General features: G+C 38.0%; 1 protein-coding gene and 1 long non-coding RNA gene across 15 annotated transcripts in view; one reads left to right on the plus strand and one right to left on the minus strand.

The window, feature by feature from the left end:
- Positions 1-22,674, plus strand: part of TRPM3 (transient receptor potential cation channel subfamily M member 3) — a 492,032-nt gene that overhangs the window by 250,073 nt on the left and 219,285 nt on the right. For all 11 annotated transcript variants that reach the window (XM_038527093.1, XM_038527094.1, XM_038527095.1 and 8 more), the window contains exons 4-5: positions 7,103-7,316; positions 11,566-11,690. In XM_038527093.1, the coding sequence (XP_038383021.1) occupies positions 7,103-7,316; positions 11,566-11,690 (339 nt within the window). The remainder of the gene's footprint in view (positions 1-7,102; positions 7,317-11,565; positions 11,691-22,674) is intronic.
- Positions 1-22,674, minus strand: part of LOC111096727 — a 130,907-nt gene that overhangs the window by 41,857 nt on the left and 66,376 nt on the right. The gene's annotated exons all lie outside the window — the stretch shown is intronic.

The following is a 22,674-nucleotide window of genomic DNA, read 5'->3' on the forward strand; positions in this document are numbered from 1 at the left end:
TCACATCTCTCAACAGAGAAGAAAATGGGCCAAATTTCCCCTCTCCAGCCACAGAAGAAAAGCACTAGAAATAAGTGTTCAAATAGAGTTAGCAATGGTATTTCCCTTATTCCAAATAAGCACTACGTTCAAACTGATAATTTCCCAGAATTAAAAATGGCTTTACAGTATTAGGAAGAGGATTTGTCATTTTACCGTTTCCAGGAGCTTAGCCAGATTTATCATTCTGCAGTTCTTTTACATTTTCATTTAAAATCTGGGCAGAGTTAGGGGGATAAAAATTTAGGGCTAAAGAGGTGACTCATTCATTATCAGAGCCAAATTGTTCCACCAGCTCTCAAATTCAGAATTCCAAAGGAAGATTGTTATTATATTTTAATTAAACAGCCTCAGCCTATTCTAAGTAGTAATGACTATCCCCCCCCCCCCCACACACACACACACGTGTGCACGCACAGCCATGGCCCACCCTGGGTGTTATTATAAAGGCAGAACAACGCTGTCTGGTCTATGATGCATCTGTGACTTCCCAGTTTAGTACAGAGTGAGGCCATGGTCAAGTCAAGTCCTGTTTTGATAAGTGAATAGTAATATTACTAATGATAAAGTAGTAAGAATGGCTTTAGAAAAAACTTCAGTGAAGTCATCTGCTACACAGAAAGGCCTTTAGCATCGGCAGAGCAAAAACTCAAGCTTTGGCTACCGAAGCCATGTGCCATTCAAATTAAATAATTTTCTAATTTCTAATTCTAGTTTTCTAATAGAGTTTCACAAAGCTTAATTTAGTGGTTTGTGTTTGGAACTCAAAAATCATGCTGTATGCATTGGCCTCCAAAGCACCTAAGAACAGATCAAATAATATATTTCGACTAGAGTGAACCCCTATTTTATATAGAGCATTCTTGAAGTGCTGTTCTGGGTGTCATTAGCTCTCTCCACATTAGCTCTCCCCTGCCAGGCAAAGCCACTAATGATAGAAAGGAAAAGAAGAAGATTATTCTAGGCTTGGGCAACTTATTGGAGCTCAGTTTATCTCTAGAAATTATAAATTGAGGAGCTAAAGTCATGTGGATGAGGGATGGGTTAGGCAACCTGGAGCCAAGGTAGCATTTTCGCTCTTGACAGGTACTTGTATATAGATAAACACCTGCAGCAGTCACTCCCCAGATAACTCAGAGTTGAGAAACAAAGTGCTCCTTTAACATATCTGCTGAAGATTTAAAGGCAAGTTATTCGGATCCTGTTGTACACAGACGTCACTTATAAGGTGTTTGTAACCTTCATTAAATTTACATGTATTGGTTTTTCAGCCATAACAGGCGATTTTCCTTAATTTAATCTTCACAGGGTCATGTGAGGTGGTCAGGATCAGCCTCATTTCACAAGAGAAGGCACTGAAATTGGCCAAATGACTTAACAGCACCAGTGTCCGAGCTAGAGTGTGATGCTGCTGATGATTGAAAAATCTATAAATAGAAGCACATGTCACCACATCAGATTACTGCCCAAGTGACAAAATTTAGTATACCCATCAGGAAGATTTCTTGTTATTTGTAAGGTGATCCCTTAGCAATTAATGAGCTCACAAGTGGATGGTCAAAATTGCTTATCTTGACAACCAAAATAGCTCCTAATTTCAAATCACATTGACCGTTTATTAATTGCTCTGGGGTCAGCCATTTATGACTTTAAAGCTGCTGATTCAGCACGTGAGTTAGCTGTTACAATGCAAGCACCTGGAGAGTTCCCTGACTAACCTGCTTTTTATGGATGTAAGAATCTAATTTAAAAATTGACATGTTCAGATAATTGTGTCATGTTATCACATTGTTTTAATTAGCCTCTTATCTCCCAAATGGTTTACTGAGTTACTAAACCATAACAATGACAAAAACAACTGATTCACATAAATTCTTCTTTTAAAAAAAAAAAAAACTTGCCTTTTATTCTCCAAGGGATTACATTTTTGGAGATAATTTGGGTAGCTGAAAATGGCAGAGTTTTCCTATTCACTGTCTCCTGGGTAATTCCTCCAGTATCTCCTCCATTTTTCTCTGTGGTTTTCATGTAAAATATTGAGTGTTCTTTCTACCCTTTGGCCCAGTGAGAAACACAAGACAGCACTTAGAAAATTCTCTTTGGTCTGGGAAAGAGTTGTAATCCTTGCCTCTCATGCAGTCTCTGGGGAGCTAGTCAGAAATGCAAAACCACAAGCCCCACCCCAGACCTCCTGGATTGGAACCCACATTTTTGTCAAGATTGCCAGGTGAGTTGTGTGCATTAAAGTCTGAGAAGCACAGCTCCACCAGAGAATTTCCCGTGCAGTAGTAGCTTTAGTAATGGACTAGATGAGTGGTTGATTATGAGACAGCTAGCTCTGAGGCCCCAGTCACTCACTTTCCCTGGGGTCTCCCTGTCCTTCTCTGTGAAGCAGAAGAATTGAACTAGATGATTTCTAGTTCCCATGATTGCTAAGATATTTCTAAGTTCTCTTTGATTTCTAAGATTGACTACTTCATAGCCAATACGGAAAGTTTTATCACAAATCACAGTCAGGTCAAACATGGTCCCTGTCCTCAAAGATCTTTCAACATGGGCAGATAAAACTGACACATGCAAAAAACAACCAGGGAAAAACCCATCCAATTGGGTTAGTTTGATTGTTATGTTGCATCGATATGAGCTTGCATTCTCAGTAAAAGCCTTTAAAAGATGAGAATCATTTCTGTAGACGAGAAAGGGAGGAACTAGGTATTCTAGGACTTAGGGAACAGCATTAGCCAAATGCAGAGAGAAGTGGGAAACACTTCTAGGTGGAGTCAAGCCAAAGTGGAGAGGACCATGACAGGCAGAAGGAGAGTTTACATATAATGAAACACTTTGAGATATAGTGTGATCCAAAAGGAATTGGAGAAACAACTATTTCTGTCAGTGTCTTGCTGAGGGCATGGGGTCGAGAAGCCTATGGAGACTGTTGCTATAATCCAAATGGACATCTTAGTAAAGAGAATTTATTCCTACAGTGGCAACTGAAGGAATAGAGGGAAAGACCTGGTTGAGAACACTCTTTTCAGAAATGGTTCTCTAGAACTTTGAGACTGCTTGTAGGTGAAAGGAAAGGAGAAAGAGAGAGGGACATTATCACTTTGTGGTCAAGAGTAAGGACTCTGGAGTCTGAAGACCTGGGCTATGGACCCCATCATTACCACTGTCATTTGAACTTGAGAACCTAAAAAAAAAAAAAAAAGAACTTGAGAACCTGATGGATCCTTTCTGTCTGCAAGCTGTGAAATGTGAATGATATCAACCTCCTCCTTACTGAGAGGAGTCATGAAATAATGTATGTGCTGGAGCATAGAATATACACAAAGGTCTTGGTTTGAGATTTGGGGTTTGTTTTGTTTTGTTTTGTTTCTCAATAGAGTTAAGGACCTGAGAGCAGAGAAAAATACATGAAGAGGGCCCACCAGTAATGTAACCTTATACAAATCAGACAACAAGTGCCTCTGTTTCCCTATCTGTAAGACAGAGGTGGGGACAAGGTGATTCAAGGTCATTCACTCCCTACAGAGCACTTAAAGTAACAAGAGTTCTGTGATCACAAGCAAGCTTTTCTTAACTAGGAAAAAGATTAGGCCACTTCAAAAGGAATTGTAACACATTCCATAGATTTTTGAGGGGCACTTTCCTGGGGATCTTTTTTTTTTTTTCTTTTTTTGAAGGTATAAGAGGGTAAAGGAGAGAATAGTAACTTAAAAAGAATTTTTTTTTTCCATCTCCCACACTAAGCATTTTTTATTTGTATAGTTTGGAAGCCTTGGGAGTCCCAGCCCTAATTTATTTCACTAAATATCCCTTTCTGGAATTAGTCAAAATGACATAAATTCACTTCAGCAGAGCCGCCAAATTTTAACTACTCGAGTGGCATAGACACAGTGAGCAGGCACAGAAAACATTTTATTCTTTCGTCTTATGATGTCTATTATCTAGATATTTTTCTTTGAGTCACTCAATGAGCCAATAAATACAACGACAGAGTGATAATAACATGGCCTTTATTTAAGAAACACTGTGTTTGTTTCTACCACTGCAATAGCTACTCTTCAGCCCCAAGGCCCCTTGTGTGGCACAGGAACATACATCGTTACTGAAAATTTCTATTCGAAGATATCAGAAAGTTCTTGTCCTTTGCATGAAAGTTTGTGCACGAAATACGCCACATCTCATATTGTAAGCTCTAGTTCAATTCTATTGCTATAATGTACTTAACTAAAATTGCCAACCCTTACCCTTTCCATTCAGGAATTGATTGCTGCTACATAGATTAAATCGTTATAGAACCAGCTTATTAGATTCCAACACCTCTTTGGAATTCTGGTATATGCATGTAGAAAGCTTTAGCTCTTTTTGATATTCTTTGATGAAGCAGTTTAGTTTGTCAAGCTGCTTTCAACTTTTTCTTCTTCTTTGCCTCACATTTCAGCTAAATATATTTAAAATGCATTTTAACAAAAGAATTGACATAATTACTGAGGATAACAAGGGGATCCCCTAGGTCAAAATTATTGCAATCAATTGTCACCTCCTGCATAACCTTATTTATTTATACACCCAAAAGCATTTGTTTGCATGATTACATGCCCCTCTATTCTTTTTGTGGTTATGCTACTTCATCATTAATACTTAACAAATCCCTTAGTTAATCAGTACCTTCCTCTTCTCTCCCACATAACATACAGACTTTAGAATGCTTTAATGCTGATGACTTCCACCCAATTAAATGCTATATTGTCCAGTGCTTTAGTTCTATCCCTTCTCACCATAAATTAGATATTATCATCATTTTTTATTCTACAACCAGTGCTTTTCATAGATTTACCATGTATTTGCTAATATCTTTGTTAGCGATTCTTTCTTGTATCCAAAGATCATCCATTTGGTATCATGGACTTTCTCCTTGCTATATATATTTCAAAATTCCTTCAGTGAAGTCTGCTAGAGATAAATTCTCAGTTTTGGTAGTCTGAAAATATCTATAATTTGCTCTCATCTTTGAAAGATATTTTCACTGAATATAGAATTTTACACTGCCAGATAATTCCTCTTGGCACATTGTAGACTCTGGCTTGCGGCATCCATTTTTGCTGTTGAGGAATAGACCTTCTGTCTTATAATGACTATTTCTTTATAGGCGATTTGTCTTATTTTCTAGCAGCTTTTGAAGGTTTTTTATTTCCCTTCCTTTGGTGTTGTCTGTGAGGTGTCTCTGAGTGCTGTTTGTTTTTATTTACCTTGCCTGGGATTCACTGACATTCCTGGATCTGAGAATCTGTATCTTTCAACATTTTTAAGAAACTCCCAGCCAGCATCTGTTCAAGTATTGCTTCTTCCCCATTATCTCTTTTACTTCCATCTAGAATTCAGATCATCTCCAAGGTTTTCAGTTTTGCTTCTGTTTTCAAGTCCTTTGTTCTTCTAGGCTGCATCTGGTTGATTTCTCTGGATCTGTCATCAGCATGGCTAATCTGTAGCTTAATTTTTTTTATTGTATTTTTCATTTAAGTTATTACAGTTTTATTTCTAGAAGCTGCTTTTGATTCTTTTTCACATGTATTGGTCATTCCTTATAGTCTATTGTTCCTTACTGATATGTTCAATAATCTCATTTGTGTTTTTAACATATTAAATATAGCTATTTATGCATATTCTCTGAGTATTTCAATATCTTTGGGGATCTTATTCTCCTGTTATTTCTTTTGGTTCTTATTCATACTGCTGCATCTCTTGTATTAAAATCACATATAAAAATATGCGATTTTATTTTTTACATGATTTTTATTTTTACTATGAGATGTTTATTTTCCCATGGAAACTATCCGAGCTCCGGATTGAGGACTCATTCCTCCACAGAGGCTTTGCATTTGCTTCTGCTGATTACCTGGAGCCATTCCCCAGCCAGAACCATTTTAAATTAAATACTCTGATGTTTTTCAAGCCACATTGATAGTGTGAATATGGATCAAAGCCTTTGGGAGGGCCCCCTGTTTTATAAATAATCAGAGGAGAATTTTTTTCTGCATCCACTCAGAACCAAGGTGGAAGCAGGTAGGCTTCTTTGTTCTCTTCTTCTGTATATCAGACTTACTCACTGTTTTCTTCCTTACACATGAGAGTGGAGTCCTTTGAAGTATCCCAGCTTACATGGGGTCCCCTTTACTGCATAAAGCTGGTAAAGCACAGGTGCCAACATCTTCCCAGGTTTAGGAAAAATCCTCAAGTCCAAAGCCTGCTTTGGTCCTTCCTTATCTCCTGAGGTTCCAGCTTCTACTTTGTTTGGGAATCTGGATATTTGCTCTTTTCATGTCTGCTCTGCAATGCATTTCAAAAGGCTTTCAAATATATCTGCCCAGTATTTCAGTTGTTTCCAGCTAAAGATGGAAGTCTTTATGTAATTAAACTGAGACCTAAATGAGTATGTATGTGGTTATATACATGTTTATCATTGTATGTATTTATAGCATTCCATTTATATGTACTTAGTATACTTATTTCCAGGTGCATCTGCTAATACCTTGAAATCTGATATACGCTTTAGTTTTTTAGATTATTCTGCAAGAATGATTGGCATGCCTTTTGTCATTTGTCTTCTTTAAAAAGATAAAGAAATTCTTAGTATGCAGTTATTATAGATTAAATAAATATAGTCGACAGTTACCTCATTTTAAAATTCTCATTACATTAGGTAGAACTGCAGAATTTTCCAAAACCTGTCAAAGTGACAGGGTCACAGAAACAGATATAGCTAAGTCCAGTTGGTATACTTGGGAAAAGTTGTAGTTGCACTGCGTTTGAGAACAGCAAACAATTTTAGAGTTTGTAATCCTTCACCATTTCGAGAAAACCTTTAAAAATGGTATGCCTTCATCAAGCAAAGGACTCTTTTGGTAAAGAAAGTGATTTGCCTTTTTTTTTTTTTAATAAAATCAGATTTCACATGAAAGCATTTTCTTCAAGCACTATACACATCATTACAATCAGTAAAGAGATAAGCCCCCACAGCCAGCCCTTCCCTGTCTCCCTAATTGGTGCCATCTTCTTCCAGTATGTGCGAGTATCCTTCGATACAAAACCTGATCTCCTTCTGCATCTGATGACCAAGGAATGGCAGCTGGAGCTTCCCAAGCTTCTCATCTCTGTGCACGGGGGACTGCAGAACTTTGAACTCCAGCCAAAACTCAAGCAAGTCTTTGGGAAGGGTCTCATCAAAGCAGCCATGACAACCGGAGCATGGATATTCACTGGAGGGGTTAACACAGGTAATTTAATAGAAAAAGATGACCTAAGGAAGGCCATGAGAATGTTGTAACTAAGACTATTTTCTCCTAAGGGTAAATATATTTCTGTTCACCCCACCTCATCTCTCACCCACCCCCGTGTGTCCATTACTTGCTGGATCTCCGTCCTCTCACTGATTCTTCCTCCCTCCATTACTGACACAATAACCATAGTTAGTTCTCACCAAGAATTACTTACACTTGAAAAGCAGTTTGGGCCTTTTAGGCTCTTTTATTTTTTTTTTTATTTTTTATTGGTGTTCAATTTACTAGCATACAGAATAACACCCAGTGCCCGTCACCCATTCACTCCCACCCCCCGCCCTCCTCCCCTTCCACCACCCCTAGTTCGTCTCCCAGAGTTAGCAGTCTTTACGTTCTGTCTCCCTTTCTGATATTTCCCACACATTTCTTCCCCCTTCCCTTATATTCCCTTTCACTATTATTTATGAATGAGAACATATAATGTTTGTCCTTCTCCGACTGACTTACTTCACTCAGCATAATACCCTCCAGTTCCATCCACGTTGAAGCAAATCGTGGGTATTTGTCATTTCTAATAGCTGAGTAATATTCCATTGTATACATAAACCACATCTTCTTTATCCTATTCATCTTTCGTTGGACACCGAGGCTCCTTCCACAGTTTGGCTATCGTGGCCATTGCTGCTATAAACATCGGGGTGCAGGTGTCCCGGCGTTTCACTGCATCTGTATCTTTGGGGTAAATCCCCAGCAGTGCAATTGCTGGGCCTTTTAATATTGATGATACAGAATTTGTAAACACAACGAATGGAATTTCACAGGATATTTTCAATACCTCAAATTGCCACAAGTATCCGAGAATTTTTTAAAGAATAACTTCTGCTCTAAATCGGAAGCCCTGCGTCTGATCTTTAAGTGATTTTTAAAGCTTGACGCAAATAACTTTAATTTTTGTAAAATGCCCATTATATCTGGGACATAAATTGTGACAGCAAAGTCTGGAGGATTGTGTGTATACTATGTAAAATATTTTGTAAATCAAGCTCTGCACTAAGAGAAGACATATCACACTCTGAATTCCAAACAATTATTTTTTCTCCTACCAAATGAGTTTCTTTAAATTGTGATACAGATAGACTATCAAATCAATTCTCACAGACCCACTTACAGTTAAGTGCTTGCATGCAGCACATTTTTGAATGTGCAGCCGATAAGGGAATGGATGCCCGTAAATGGATTTGACATATTTCCCCAGCCTGAGTCCAAAGTGCCAATTGGAAGTACTCGAGTAATAACTGCAGTAAGTTCATTTAAACTTGTTTCAAGGGTCTTTTTGAGAAAGATTGCAGTGCTGCGTTGAGGTTGGCTGTGATCACTCAGGATTCCGAATAATTTGATTTGAGGAGAGAAGAGGAGCTTCGCCTAACATTGGCAGTTGATACTTGATTCTTTTGGTTTCCTTTATTTGGCAGGGAGAGTTGGTAAAGTGAGTGATAAATGCTGTTTATAAGATAAGCATGGAGGTTTGGAAACTTGGGCACATTTGACCCCTTTTTGAAACCACCCTTTACAGTAAATCAGGGGAGAACAATAGGTTAGAAAAGCAAATTCTCAGGTGTGGCCCTAGAACCATACTTTTAAGAATCAGGACAAGTACCCATTGAAATCTGAGGAATGTGGACAGCACTGAGTATGGGCAAGTCTATGAATATGGGCAAGACAGCACTGAATGAATATGGTCCTTTCACCCACGAAGCCCAAAGATTCCAGAATGCCTATGAGGAGAAAACTTTAGTAAACTAAGATAACTACTTGGCGTTTTCCACCACTCTCAAGTAAACTGGATTTTCTAACTACATAACTGAATGGAAAACAGAAGCCTCCTCCTCCCCCTGCCGAAAAAAAAAAGAGAAAACAGGAGCCCATGAGATCCTAAATGTCTTATTAAAGATCCGGGCCTGTTTCTAATGTGTTTATAAATTATAATAAAGATGATTGCATATGTACATACACACACACACTCACAGACACACACATATATATATACACATACTTGTTTCAAGGCTCTAAGACTCTAGACATTTGGAGTTGTGGAATAGTCCAAACATCACTCAGGGCCAACTACTTTTAAATCAGATGTTATCTCAATACTGTTTATTCATTCGTTTGCAGTTTGGGTAGTATTTGAGCAAGACCTGCACTCAGAATTCTCCTCAATACCTAGAATTTGTGCAAACTTTCCATAGGCGCATTTCAGCAGCGAGCTCTGCAGATTGCCCACGCTAATCATCGTTATGTGAAATCCTGACTCAGCCTGTAAAGTGACACGATCTTAGAATGACCTGCTCAGTCAGCTCTTTGCTGTTTATTTTGTAGTAATCAAATATCTACCGAGCAATTATCTTTCAGTGACTGTTCAGGCTTTAGGCTCCAGCTTCTATTCAGCTTAGCTGGCCTCATTCACGCGTGATTATTCAGTCTTTTGCTCTCCTGGCATAACCTGCACCTCATCTACAGACCCACTCAAAAGTTTCTAAAGGTTAAAAAGAAACCGTTAACCATCTTCCATTTCTGGGAACTCGGAATGTTATTTATTACTTTTTTTCTTTTATAAAATGTACCCAGTATCAAAGGAAGAAGTTACAGCATGAATACTGTAAACCAGAGTTCATCTCTGCCTCACGCCAGGCTAGCATTCAATCTAATACCCACAGTGAAGTTCTATTGGTGGCATCTCACATTAGGTAAGAGGTAATAGTAGAATTGTGGCTGATAGAGGGCATACCGTGAAGTTAAACGTCTTGCCCCTGATGAACCTGAAAGGAGTTGTACATGTAAATGGGGGGAAGAAGTGAACACTGATATTCACAGCTTAACTCTTATTTATACTTGAGTTTTGTTTTTTTTTTACCAGTACTCTATCTTAGAAGATCCCTAGATAAAGCTACCAGTGAAATTGATGTTCTTATTAGTGTTGTCAGTGTGTCTCCATATGGATTAGTGCTATTTACACTACTTTTTAATTTTTTTTTTAAAGAAAGTCTTTCTGTTTGATCTTCTAAGTATTTCAGAATGGAATGATTCACACACATGTATCTTCTCCCAAGATTAAACTGCCTGGTGCATTTTGTGTGCTTAGCTCAGTGTTCGAGCTTATACTCTGTGCTAGCACCTGAAGCATGCAAAGATGAAGTGAGACCTTGACCTCTCAACCCACCACACAAGGAGATTTACCCTCATGTGTGATTGTGAATCACAGAAGAATACATTATGTAACATATTGAGCTATTCGAGATATGTAAACTACAGTCTTGCTCAAAGGGAGAAAAAAAATCAAATCCAACTCAGCTTTCATATAGGAAATGGCACTAGGTATGAGTTTTTCCTCGAGGAATGGGTGGAATTTTGATACGTGGATACAACTTGTCTTAATGTATTTTATATCTTCTATAAAAATGATTGAGAGGGAGATTAATACATTAGAAACCACATCTTTAAATACAGTTTGTCTTTATTAAAGTATAATAGGTAGGTTCCCTATCATCTTGTCAACTGAATTTTTTTCACTTTTAACTCTGATGAGGAAGACCACAGTGATGGGGAAGGCTATTATAACAGAGGAGGAAAACAATTAGAATGATGAAGCTAAAAAGCTGTATTTATATATTTTTAAACATAAATTCTCTATAGAATATGACAAGGTTTTCTTTACAAGTAGGGTTTCTACATTATGTGTCAATAAATAGGAAGATGAAATCAAGGTTAACAAAATCTGAGCTAAGTACTCTGTTTGAATGACCCTAGCTCATACACAAACCCTGGTGTAGATGTCATATAATATTCCACATGGTGTTTTTTATAGGACATACTCATGGTATTGGTTCTGCCATACTAATATTATTATGTTTATTGTACAAGAAAAAAGTTCCCTGAGTTTAAAAAATCATGTTTGTTTTGTTTTTTTTTACAATATTGGACACTTTTTAATTTTTTTCTTAGGAAAAAAAGAATTTAAAGTCGAATGAGAAGTGATTGCTGGAGTTCATATACAAGTCCCACAAATACATCTGACATTAGACCCACAAATTTATGTTCTCTTCTGAACACATGTAGTTTGTGTAGAAATGTGTCAAAATTTTATATTCAATGCATTTAACCTTGTGAGACACATTTATCACAATTTCCTTTAGATCAACAGGGAGTAATTGCTTTAAAGGAAAGAGTAAATACTTCTTTTTCCTCTTAGGTGTTATTCGCCATGTTGGAGATGCCTTAAAGGATCATGCATCTAAGTCTCGAGGGAAGATCTGTACCATAGGCATCGCCCCGTGGGGAATTGTAGAAAACCAAGAGGACCTGATTGGAAGAGATGTAAGTCCTGGAAACTGCCCCTGTCTGTGAATTCTCCTGGAAGTGATACCAAAGGAGTAAAATAAAATTAGAATTTCAAAATACACATATTATATTACTCTTTTGGTTCCCACTTCCCAAAATGAAATTCATGTGAGGAATAGTTTGTTGGAAGACCATGTATTTTCCAAAATATATCTATATAAACTCCAGTGTCAAGTCTTATGATCAGAAAAGATCCCAGGGGCATCTGGGTGGCTAAGTTGGTGAAGTGTCTGCCTGCACCTCAGGTCATGATCCCAGGGTCCTGGGATGGAGCCCTGTGTCATGCTCCCTGCTTATGGGGATCCTGCTTCTCCCTCTCCTCCCCACCCATTCTCTCTCTCTCTCTCTCTCTCCCTTAAGTAAATAAATAAAACCTAAAAAAAAAAAAAAAGAAGAAGAAGAAGAAGAAGAAGAAGAAGAAGAAGAAAAGATCCTAATTAGGGACTTACTAACTATACTCTTGGTTTGAATCAAGCAGTGGTCTTTCCTTACCCACCAAATCTTGTAAGTGCTATTGGCTCAGTATGGTTCAGATTAACACCAGGTAACGTATAGCAACATGAGCTCATTAACTTCCACATTAAATGGAGACCTCTCACCCCAGGTCTCCAGCTTATTTATTATTTGTGTGCCCTTCAGCTAGCTCAGGAAAGCTACAGAGGAAGATCCTTTCCATTCAAGCTGTGGCTTCCCCAGTTGGTCTTTCATTTGCTGAATGCTCAGGCAAGGGGTGGGCACAGTTGGGATCTTGACTTCCCACTCAGAAACTACTCAGAAGCCCTTGACCAAACTCAGCAAGGTGCCGACCTCTCTTTCCTTCTCTCAGGTCCAGAGCCACACACTGACTGATCAGTCAAATAGTTTTTGCCAGAGAGAACTTACTTTATCTGAGTCATCATCTTACTTCTCTTTCTCCTAGGGTTTTGTTTCTCTTGTGTTTTGTCTTGTTTACCACAAACAGGTTATCCCCAATTTCCCTTACAGGGTTTTCTTTCCTAATAACCACCAGACTTTTCCCCCTATATAACAATTCTCAAAATTCCAATTGATAGGAATTGTAGTTAAACTATATATAATTACCATACTTTATTCACTGTTATTTTCTCTAATAATCTTAACAATTAATTATTGATCATTGCACCTCTAACCAAATCAATATAATCTTCCCTTCCCAATCAAGCCCTACCACAGGGTATAACAAATGTGCTAAGTAGTTTTTCCAAGTACCATGAGGTCTGTCTGAGCTAAAAACTCAGAGCTTGAGAATTAACTGGTCCTAAATTGCTTCTTCTATTGTGCAGCAATACAGTGAAACCATCTTATTATAATACAACATAGCATCTGCAATTTTTAATATAATGCAAAATACTTTGAATAAAAAAAAATCAAACCTCATGAAATGCAATAAAAGACTCTTTAAGTCCTTCAGGACATTTAAGTGCATAAGAAACATCCTTATTAATGCTACACAATCACGTGTAGAAACACTAATTTATCTAGAAAACATGGGGTAAGAAATGAGATATTAATTTTATCAGTGTAACATTTTCTTAACTAAAATTTATTGGCTGTTTTACATCACACACAACCTGATTATCTCAAGCAGCAATTTCCAAAGTGATATGTAGGCAGAACCCCCTGGAAAAACAAAGCATTGCCAATTTTTTTAGAGTATCTAGAACTGGTCTTTGATGAAATATCCTTGGGTTAATGCTTGCCTCAGACTCCAAGCTGGCTTTGAAGTTGATGGTAAACTAGAATGAGAATGAGAGTATGCTGAAGTGTCCTGATGCCAAAAGCATTTAATAGTACATTTTATTAACAAATGACTTAATTATTTAAACTGTTGTGATGATTCAGAAGTCATTTTTATATGTTCATTTCTTCAGGATCTCTAGTGTAAAACGGATAAAACAGAGTTACTATTCTTTTTTTTTTTTTTTTTTTGGTGAGGGGAAAGCCGGTTTTGGAACTTTCTTATTCAGATGAGCAATGAATAAATGGAAGCTGCTTACTTCTTTATTCAAGATAGAGTAACCCAATAATTACCTCAGTTGCCTAAGCATTTACAGAGAATGGCGACCGACTGCCTTTTTGTGTGTCATTTTGTGTGTCTTGTAAGTTCTATAGGAGTGCAGAGAGACAGTACTTACATTACATTTACTTGCCTTGATGAGTTAGAAGAATAACAAACCCCTGATTCATCTTCCTCCAATTTGAGCTCCTTTCCCCTGATTTCACCTCTTCTTGTGCTCCTTTTTACTCTTACTTTCTTTCTACCCCTATTTCTTCCCAGTGTTATGCCAGTAGGAACTCACATATGCCTACGCATTGTCTGACTTCCCAATGAGAAAATAGTCTTGATCCCCATGCAGAGGGCAGAAGGAGACTCATGTTCAGTAAAATGAGCACATTTATTCTCCATGCCCATAGGGGACTAATGGAGCCAAACTGTGGTTCACAAGGATCCAAGTGAACCTGCAGAGAGACCATCGAGAAAAGGATTGACATTGACAGATTGTAAAGAGCTCAAGAAAAACAGTTGTATTTTACTTTCTTAATAAATCTTTGACCAAAAATCTATTGAATTTCAACCACACTGAAACAACCCTTCCCCACCCCAAACTGGGGAGTTGCAATATGCAAAGGATCTCTCAGGACACTTGGATAACAATGGAATTTGTTTTTCACATTGTATATTATGTGGTTCAAAAGTTCTGTTCTTGGTGTACAGGATTTATGACCTAGTTTGAGGAAATTCTTATATGTGTTTACTAGTCTAATGTTATAATGAAAAAGGCATGTGGTGCTAGGTTGTCAGAGAAAGAAGTCTCCCTAAAAAATCATTGACGTAGAAGTGTCATCTGGTAAACTTACGTAGTTATAAGAATTTTCATAGCTAGCCTAATTTAGGGCCTTGTGTCCTTTCCCTTCGACTTTATATAATCAAACTTACATGTAATAAACATCAAGAAAACAAACCTCCTAGCATCAGACATTAGGTAGCAGAAGGAAAAAAAAACCTCACGCATTATTAAAAATCATTGCCACTTCAGAATTCTATCAAAAATGCATTCCTTTGAAAGAAATTGTACTTTTGGTCTATTCTATGTCTGTATTCCAGAATAGGGTTGAAGTGGCCCAAAATCAATGTCAAGGGAAATGTAGGAAATGTACTTGAAGTAAAAATATAGGGATAAAAGAAAGGCTCCATTTCTTATGCCTAATATTTTATTACAGTAGATTTATTTCCAAACTGATAGAAAATAAAGATCCTTTTATTTCTGTGGGGATGGTTCTCAGATGAGCACTTTCAGAAGCTGAACATTCAAGTAGTTCTATAGTTATTTTATTGATATAAGTAGTAGACACAGCAGTTATTATTCACAGTAGCACTGATTGTCTCTTTGAAATGGCACTATAAAGGCAAAGACTAGTCCTAAACATAAAAAAGAAAAATTAGCTTTCCCTTGGGTCTGCTTCTTGATATTCTGAAGCATCTACCTCCCTTCAAGTCTTATCACTTAGCTAGACTTTAGGTTAGACTCTAAAGATAAAGGGCATGTATCTTAGGATTCTCAGAGCTCAACTTAGAGCCTCACATATAGCAGGTGCTCAGTAAATATGGATGAAGATGGATTGGGCATAATGAAATTAAGGCTACAAGGAAAATTAATGTTACAGAAAAAAATGTAATGATACATCTTACCTAGTTTGCAACTTTACCACAATTTCTTCTCCACACACTTCCCCAAAGTGTGATCATACCTTAGTAACTATAATAAAGGCATTTTTAAATCAAGGCTTTAAATATAAAACTATTTTCTTATATAGCAACTCAAGGTGGGAGGTGGATGGTGAAGCTTCTACATGTTGGATATGTATGGGGGCAAAGAAGAATGGAATGAGAACAGGTCTTTCTGTAATCCCTTTGAGAGAGGCATGATCCACCCAACTGAGAAATGAACTATACTTGATTCTTTAAATTTAAATATCTTCTCTGTTTGCTCAAACCTCCAATTAATAGATCAAAACAACAGAATTTGGTGAGAAATAATGCTATAGATACCGAGATGGTAATAATTTTTGCTCTGCCATTAAATGCGAAAATGACTATTGTTCAGCTGTCAAGTTTTACTACTCCTCTATGATTCCTCCATATGATTCCTACTGCCCCTTTCTTTTATTACAACCCATAAACTTCTCTTCCATCAAACTGAGCTCAAGGCTCACTTCCACCAAGATGTTTTCCACGATTAACTTCACCCATAATGTCATATCCCTGATTGTAATTCTCCTACAACCATCCTCTTCCCCAATTTAGGTAAAACCTCCTCGAAAACAGGAGGTTTTCTTTGTTTCTTGTTAGCCACTAACATTTTGCATGAGCCTGAGGCATTGACATGTGACCAAAAACTCTGTAAGAGTGGATTCCTTTATTTCTAAGTGGACTGACTATAAAAACATTTGCTCTATCTTTATACAACTTGAATTAGCATAATCATAATAATAGTAATTATAATTTATTGAGCTCCTATTTGAGGAAGCTCTCTGTAATTGCATATATTAACCTTATGAGCTATGTATTATTATGTAAGGAAACTAAATAAGGGTTGGAATCAAGATCCACTGTCTCCAAAGCCCATACACTTAACTAGAGGCATGCCAAGTAATATATAAGAAAATACTTAATGATGTTGTTATTGTTAGTTGAGATACTGGCAAATATCAAAGCCTATAAATTGACCTAAAAAACAAACTATGAGATTGACCAGAACCCTTTTCTTTGTCCCTAGAGAATCTTGATCTGGCTAGATGATGACAGTATCCCCATTGTAAAGTCAGGAAAGAACTTCTGTTGAATTAAAATTTTTACATGACTCATAGTGGCCTTAGATTCCCCTACTTTAGAAAACAGTGTGACTAGAATGGTTGCAGGTAATTGAACAGTTTCTGAAACCTTTATAATTTGTCTTTTCCCAAATGTAGATTAACAAAACACATGCCAAATTAGAAATCCAGAAATGATCATAAGAAAAAGCACTTTTCATTTTAACTTTAGGATGAAAATTGTATTTGGGAAGATTTCCAACACATCATCTTATGTGGTTATTAAATTATCATGACATTCAATGATATCTTCTATTTTCCCCTAAACTGCAGGTTTATTCTCAGAACTTTATAACCTTTAAGAGTTCTTATATTTAATTGGAAAGCATTCTTTCAATGCTGTCTTTATATTACAAGACAAGAAAAATCAAGTTTAATAACGCACCTGATTGATACTTCTCATGCAGTTATCAACTCAGTGCATTTGTCACCTATTTCTAAGGCAAGCCAAATATGACTTCATATTATAAGCTCAGAAAACTTCCCAGTAATGGTTCTTGCATGGACTTTATTGGACTTCCATGACTAGGTTATATAAGATGTATCCAGAGGATGATGGCCAGTAGAAACCAACCTTTTAGAAGTTTAGGTGTGATGAAGAGAAGTGATATGAGTAGCTGAAAGGAGCTGTAATTTGAGGGATTTTTCTGCAAGAAGGGAGAGACTTGAGTTTGCTTATATGTTGATGATAGGGGAGAAAATAGAGATAGTGAAAATGGAATTGATGAATAAGCCCTAGAGTGGCCCTGAGGTGATGGGGTCCAGAGCTAAAGGAGAGAGGAACTATCTGTATCCTTATACCTGAAGGAGAAGAGGAAAGAGTATGTATGCAAAGGGTTGGTGGCAGGATATTGATGTGTCAGCCTAGAGGTTATTTATCACTGAAATAATAATAAATATGACAACAACAATAATATAATACCAGCAGTTTTGTTGAACTTAATACATTTCAGCACACATCACAGGTGGTCATTTAATTCTCATAATGGCATTCAGAAGTTGTTCTTTTTAGTATCACTGTAATCCTTCCATGTCGCAGATGGTGAAACTAAACACAGTAAGATTAAGTAACTTGCCTGGTAGTTACATGACTGTAAGTCACATAGCTGAGATTTCAACCTAGGCCATCCAGTTCCTAAGACCACATCCTCACCTATGATGCGGCACGACTTCTCCATAATCATAGCAGCGATCATTTATCTGAGTTCATATGTGCATCATGCCATGTGCTTTATATCTCACTTAATCTTTACAGTACCCCCAATGTGGTGGTTATTATCATTATTAATCTGCACTGACATATGGAGATGCTGAGACACAGAGGGGAACAACCTGCTTTGGGTTACCCGACTGGCAGATGTGTAGGTGTGGGAATCTGGCCACCTGCCCAGTGAGGAAGGATGGTGTGAGGTGTCAGACAGGAGCAGTAAGAGTGGAGGATGGCAGACATCGCTCCAGCCAGAACAGGAAGCAGAGCAGACTGGAGCCCAGACAGGATGCAGAGAGGCACTAGAGGTCACAAAATTATGATGCACCACCTCTCAAGATAGCAATAATAATCCATTGTATTGTCTACTATCTACTACTGTGTAACAGATAACCCAAAACTTAATGACTTGACATTTATTTATTTTTTTTTTTTTGGTTTCTTTTTTTTTTTTTTTTTTATTGGTGTTCAATTTACTAACATACAGATGACTTGACATTTATTGTGTCACGATTTCTGTGGGTCAGAAATTAGGAGCTTATCTATGTGGTTTTGGCTTGAGTCTTTCTTAAGGTCACAAGATATCAGTTGGGGCTGCATCATCTAAAGGATCGAATGGAAAAAAAAATTTTAAAAATAATAAAGGATCGAATGGGGATACGGTACCTTCTTCCAAGATGACTCACTCACATGGCTGTTGGTAGGAGTTCCTCATCATGTGGATCTCTCCAGAAGGCTGCCTTATTATGGCAGCTGGCTTCCCCCAGAGTAAGTGATCCAAGAGAGCTAAAAGGAACCCTTTCATGACCTAGTTTTGCAAGTTGTACACCATCACTTCTGTTTTTTTTTCTGTTTTTTTTTTTTTTTTTTTTTTTCTATTTCTTAGAAGTGAGTCACTGAAGACTGCAGACTGGAAGGGAAGATTTTTCAAAGAATTTTTAACATATTTTAAAACCACCCCACTGATGCATGGTGATTTCTAAAGCAAGTAACCCCTTTTAGAACCTAAGGGCCTTTTTCTACTATAAGTAGGCCCTTAACCTGGAAAGTCCGTGGCTTCCCTCAGGACAGGGCAAAGGGAGATGAGTGTGAAATGAGGATGATGTAACCCTCTGCAAGCCCACGAGTTGAGGGACACTTTTTCAAAATGCTGCAGAAAGACATAATTGTTCCACCCGTAGATTTTATTTATTTATTTTTTTTTAAAGATTTTATTTATTTATTCATGAGAGACACATAGAGAGGCAGAGACACAGGCAGAGAGAGAATCAGGCTCCCTGCAGGGAGCCCGATGCAGGACCCAATCCCAGGACTCCAGGATCACGCCCTGGGCCAAAGGGAAGTGCCCAACTGCTGAGCCACCCAGGTGTCCCCCACCCATGGATTTTAGTGTGAATTATGCAGCTGAGGTACCTGAGCATTCTTTGGGATGGATCCCTGGATTTGCTGGTTTCATGTTTGGTTTGCTGGGCTGAGACACAGCATCTGGGTTTCATATAACCCTCCTATAGACTTGCAGCTGAGCTGGCTAAATGGGAAATAACCAGCCCAGTGCCCCTGCTAGCACAGGCCTCGCTAGGATTATGAGGACACACAGTGCCTTTCTTTATTCGGTTTTTATCTCATCCTCTTAGTCCCTGTGTTCCTTTTTCTCAGACACAGAGGGTGCTGCCCACGTCTCAGCAATATCACCTCATCCCTCCCAGAAACTGCATGTCTGATCCTAAGACAACCTTGCCCATCCCTTTTGTCTTCCTTTCTCCAAAGTACAAACTCCCATCTTGCTGCCTGCTGCTGCCTCTCCTAACCTCTGCATACTATACAGTTCTAGATGACTCATCTGGAAATAATCTGATCAGCTGTCACAAGAATTTTAGTGCTCAGCTGAGCCCCTGGCAAAAATGTCCAGCAGCGAAACCAACCATAATATCCTTTATAAATTTAAAATCAGACTGGGTCCTCCATTTTCCCTGTAAATGTCTCCTGGCCTATAAAGGAATTTAAGATCTATCTGCTGTGTAGATTTAGAGGAAAAAGTGTTAGTGGGACACATTTGGCCAAAAGACTTCTCTGAGCATCTATAGCTTTGCCTATAAAATAAGCATGGAATGGATTAATCCATGGGAAAGTGTTTATCATGGTGCCTGGCATATGATGAGTGTTCAATAAATCCTAATTTTCTTCCTGCCTAATTTAAAATTGTAGTCCTACTAGGAGGGAAAGAATGATTCAGTGTGCCACCCATGCCCTAGACTGCTACTTGCCGGGGGCATGTTAATATGTACCTCACCAGGTCCTAAGTTCAGGGATTGCCAAAGGCCTGTGATTGATGACTCAAAAACCCAAGGCAGCTCAATTTAGTTCTGTTCAGGAAAGAAGTTGCAGATGAGCAAACTGCCCTTGCATTGTAGAAAGCACTATAAAACAGAGGAAATCCCAGGACATGACTGAACCACATTTTTGTTGTTTTTCTGCACTAACTTGGAAGAAGTGAATGTACTTTTCAACACAGGCTGTCCAGACTCAATCTTAGAAGTAGAAAGCTCTCAGAAACTACAATCAGTTCCTCTACTTTATAGATGAGAAACTACCATCCAAAAGGTTTCTTTTAATACATAGAATTTGAACATTTAGTGAAAGGTATTACCTAGGTACAAGATTATATTTCTCCTCAAGCCAGCACAATATTCATCACTTACCTTTCCTCAAGACATTCTTAATGTGTACATAGAGGAAGGAATAAATGAGTTGAAAGACTTGCGCAAGGTCACAAATCAGTAGCTGGAGGAACTAGAACCCCCCCCAATCTCCAGACTACCCATTAGTACTCTCGAGTAAGACCAGAACAGGCATGAAAATAGCTAGGAAAACTCAAGAAGGTATCTTAGATCAGCTCCAAAATGATCCACTTAAGCCCATCCATGGGTAAGAAATGTAGCACACTGACACCAGCACATAAAGAATGTTAACATCTTCCATGATGTCTCTAGATCAATCCCCACCTACAAATACATTACATAAAAAGACTTCACCCTCATTAATTTCCTTTTGCAAAAAGATTTTTATTTAATTATTTTAGAGATAGAGAGAATGGGGGAGGGGCAGAGGGAGTGGGAGAGAAGCAGACTCCCCACTGAGTGAAGAGCCCAACTTGGGGCTTGATCACAGGACCCTGAGATCACAACCTGAGCCAAAACCAAGAGTCAGCTGCTTACCCAACAGAGCCACCCAGGCACCCCCACCTTCATTAATTTCTTAAACAGCTTCTACTTCATTGCCTTTTTGTTTCAGAGTCAAGGTATACAGAGGCCTTGGAGTCAGAATTTTACCAATCAGCGTACAAAGTGCTGTAAATATATTAAAGAGTGCAGAATTCTCCCATCTACCTTTGAGGAATAAGAAAGAGGCAAAATGTCATTACTCAGAGGTATTCTGACCTGTGCTACCTGAAGAGTACAAAGCACCTAAAATCCATTTCTAAGCAAATTTCCCTTCTAAGTATATATAATCCCATATTTACCAATAATGAAAGATCACATGATATGTAGGCCTTTCAGATGCCATTCAGCCTTTATCAACCCAGATTCCTCTTCTGAAATATGAACATGGAAAATTATTTGAGTGTCTCCCTTAATTCCCTCAAAGATGGTACCATCCTATATTCTTAGGAAAGTTGATCTATTATGTACAGGCATTAGGGCTTGATTCTCTCAAAAACAAAGTGGCTGAGAAATGGCTAGAGCAATCTAATATGCCTCCAAGTCCTGAACATGTCACAGTTGTTCTTGCTATGTGCTCATGTGCATACACACACATGCATGCATGCACACACACACATTTCCAAAAAAAGTCCTTTTTTAGGAACTCTTAACAATGAAAGTGGATGCATTACCTCCAAAATTTTATCAGAGGGAAGACATCATTTGTATTCATGTGACACAAAGACATTATTTCTTTTCTTATTTGAGAAACATAGCAGGAAGATCAGCAAGTCTTTTGTAGATATGCAAATTATAACTCAAACAAGAATAGACTGCTGGTATGTTTGTTATGAAGAATATTAAGTGGGTTTTGTAGGCAAGTTGGACTAAAATGCACTCCTCTTGAAGCATTTGGGAAGTTCTTTCCAACTTTTCAGTTAATCCACAAATAATTCCAGAGCATCGCCCTCTTAAATGGCCTGAGAGGAGGCGACCAAGTACTAACACGTTGTGTGTTTTGCCAACTGATTGCTGATTTTTCACTTTACTGAAATTGATTGATTCAAATCTCTTGAGTAAAACAAAGGTCAGTGATTTGTCTGTCATTGTGCCATTTTGGTCCCTCGCTAGCAATTGGAAAATCAGCTTATAGTTGGTAAAATAGAGCCAAGCTTGAGAAGGAATTCACATTTATAGATTGCCTGCTAGAAACCAGGCAAAGTGCCAAGTGCTTTGCACCTATAATCTCATCTAACCCCCATGAGGTAAGTGGTTTTCTCATTTCCCTTTTACAGATTAAAAATGTGAGCCTCAGATTTACACAGCCACTGGCAGAACTAATAGGATTCAGACAGATTTCCATGGCTCGTATGTTCAGGATTCTCCAGGATTCAGCAGATCTTCCTCTAGTGAGGATGGGAAAATAAATCAGAGCATTTTACGTATTTTTCAGATGTACATCCCCTATTATGCAGCAGACAAAATCTCTGCCAAAATATGACCACCTTTAACTTGTATGATCAGATGAAATGGGGAGCAGTAAGATGAAGAAATTAAAATTCATGGATGACACTATAAACTTGACCCTCTTGCCATGACTGATTCAAAGGAACAGTATTTCCAAAGAGCTGGTGTGCCATGTTTCACACACACAAAAAAAGGT

Source organism: Canis lupus, chromosome 1 (assembly GCF_011100685.1).
Source record: "Canis lupus familiaris isolate Mischka breed German Shepherd chromosome 1, alternate assembly UU_Cfam_GSD_1.0, whole genome shotgun sequence".
Classification (NCBI taxonomy): Eukaryota; Metazoa; Chordata; class Mammalia; order Carnivora; family Canidae; genus Canis; species Canis lupus.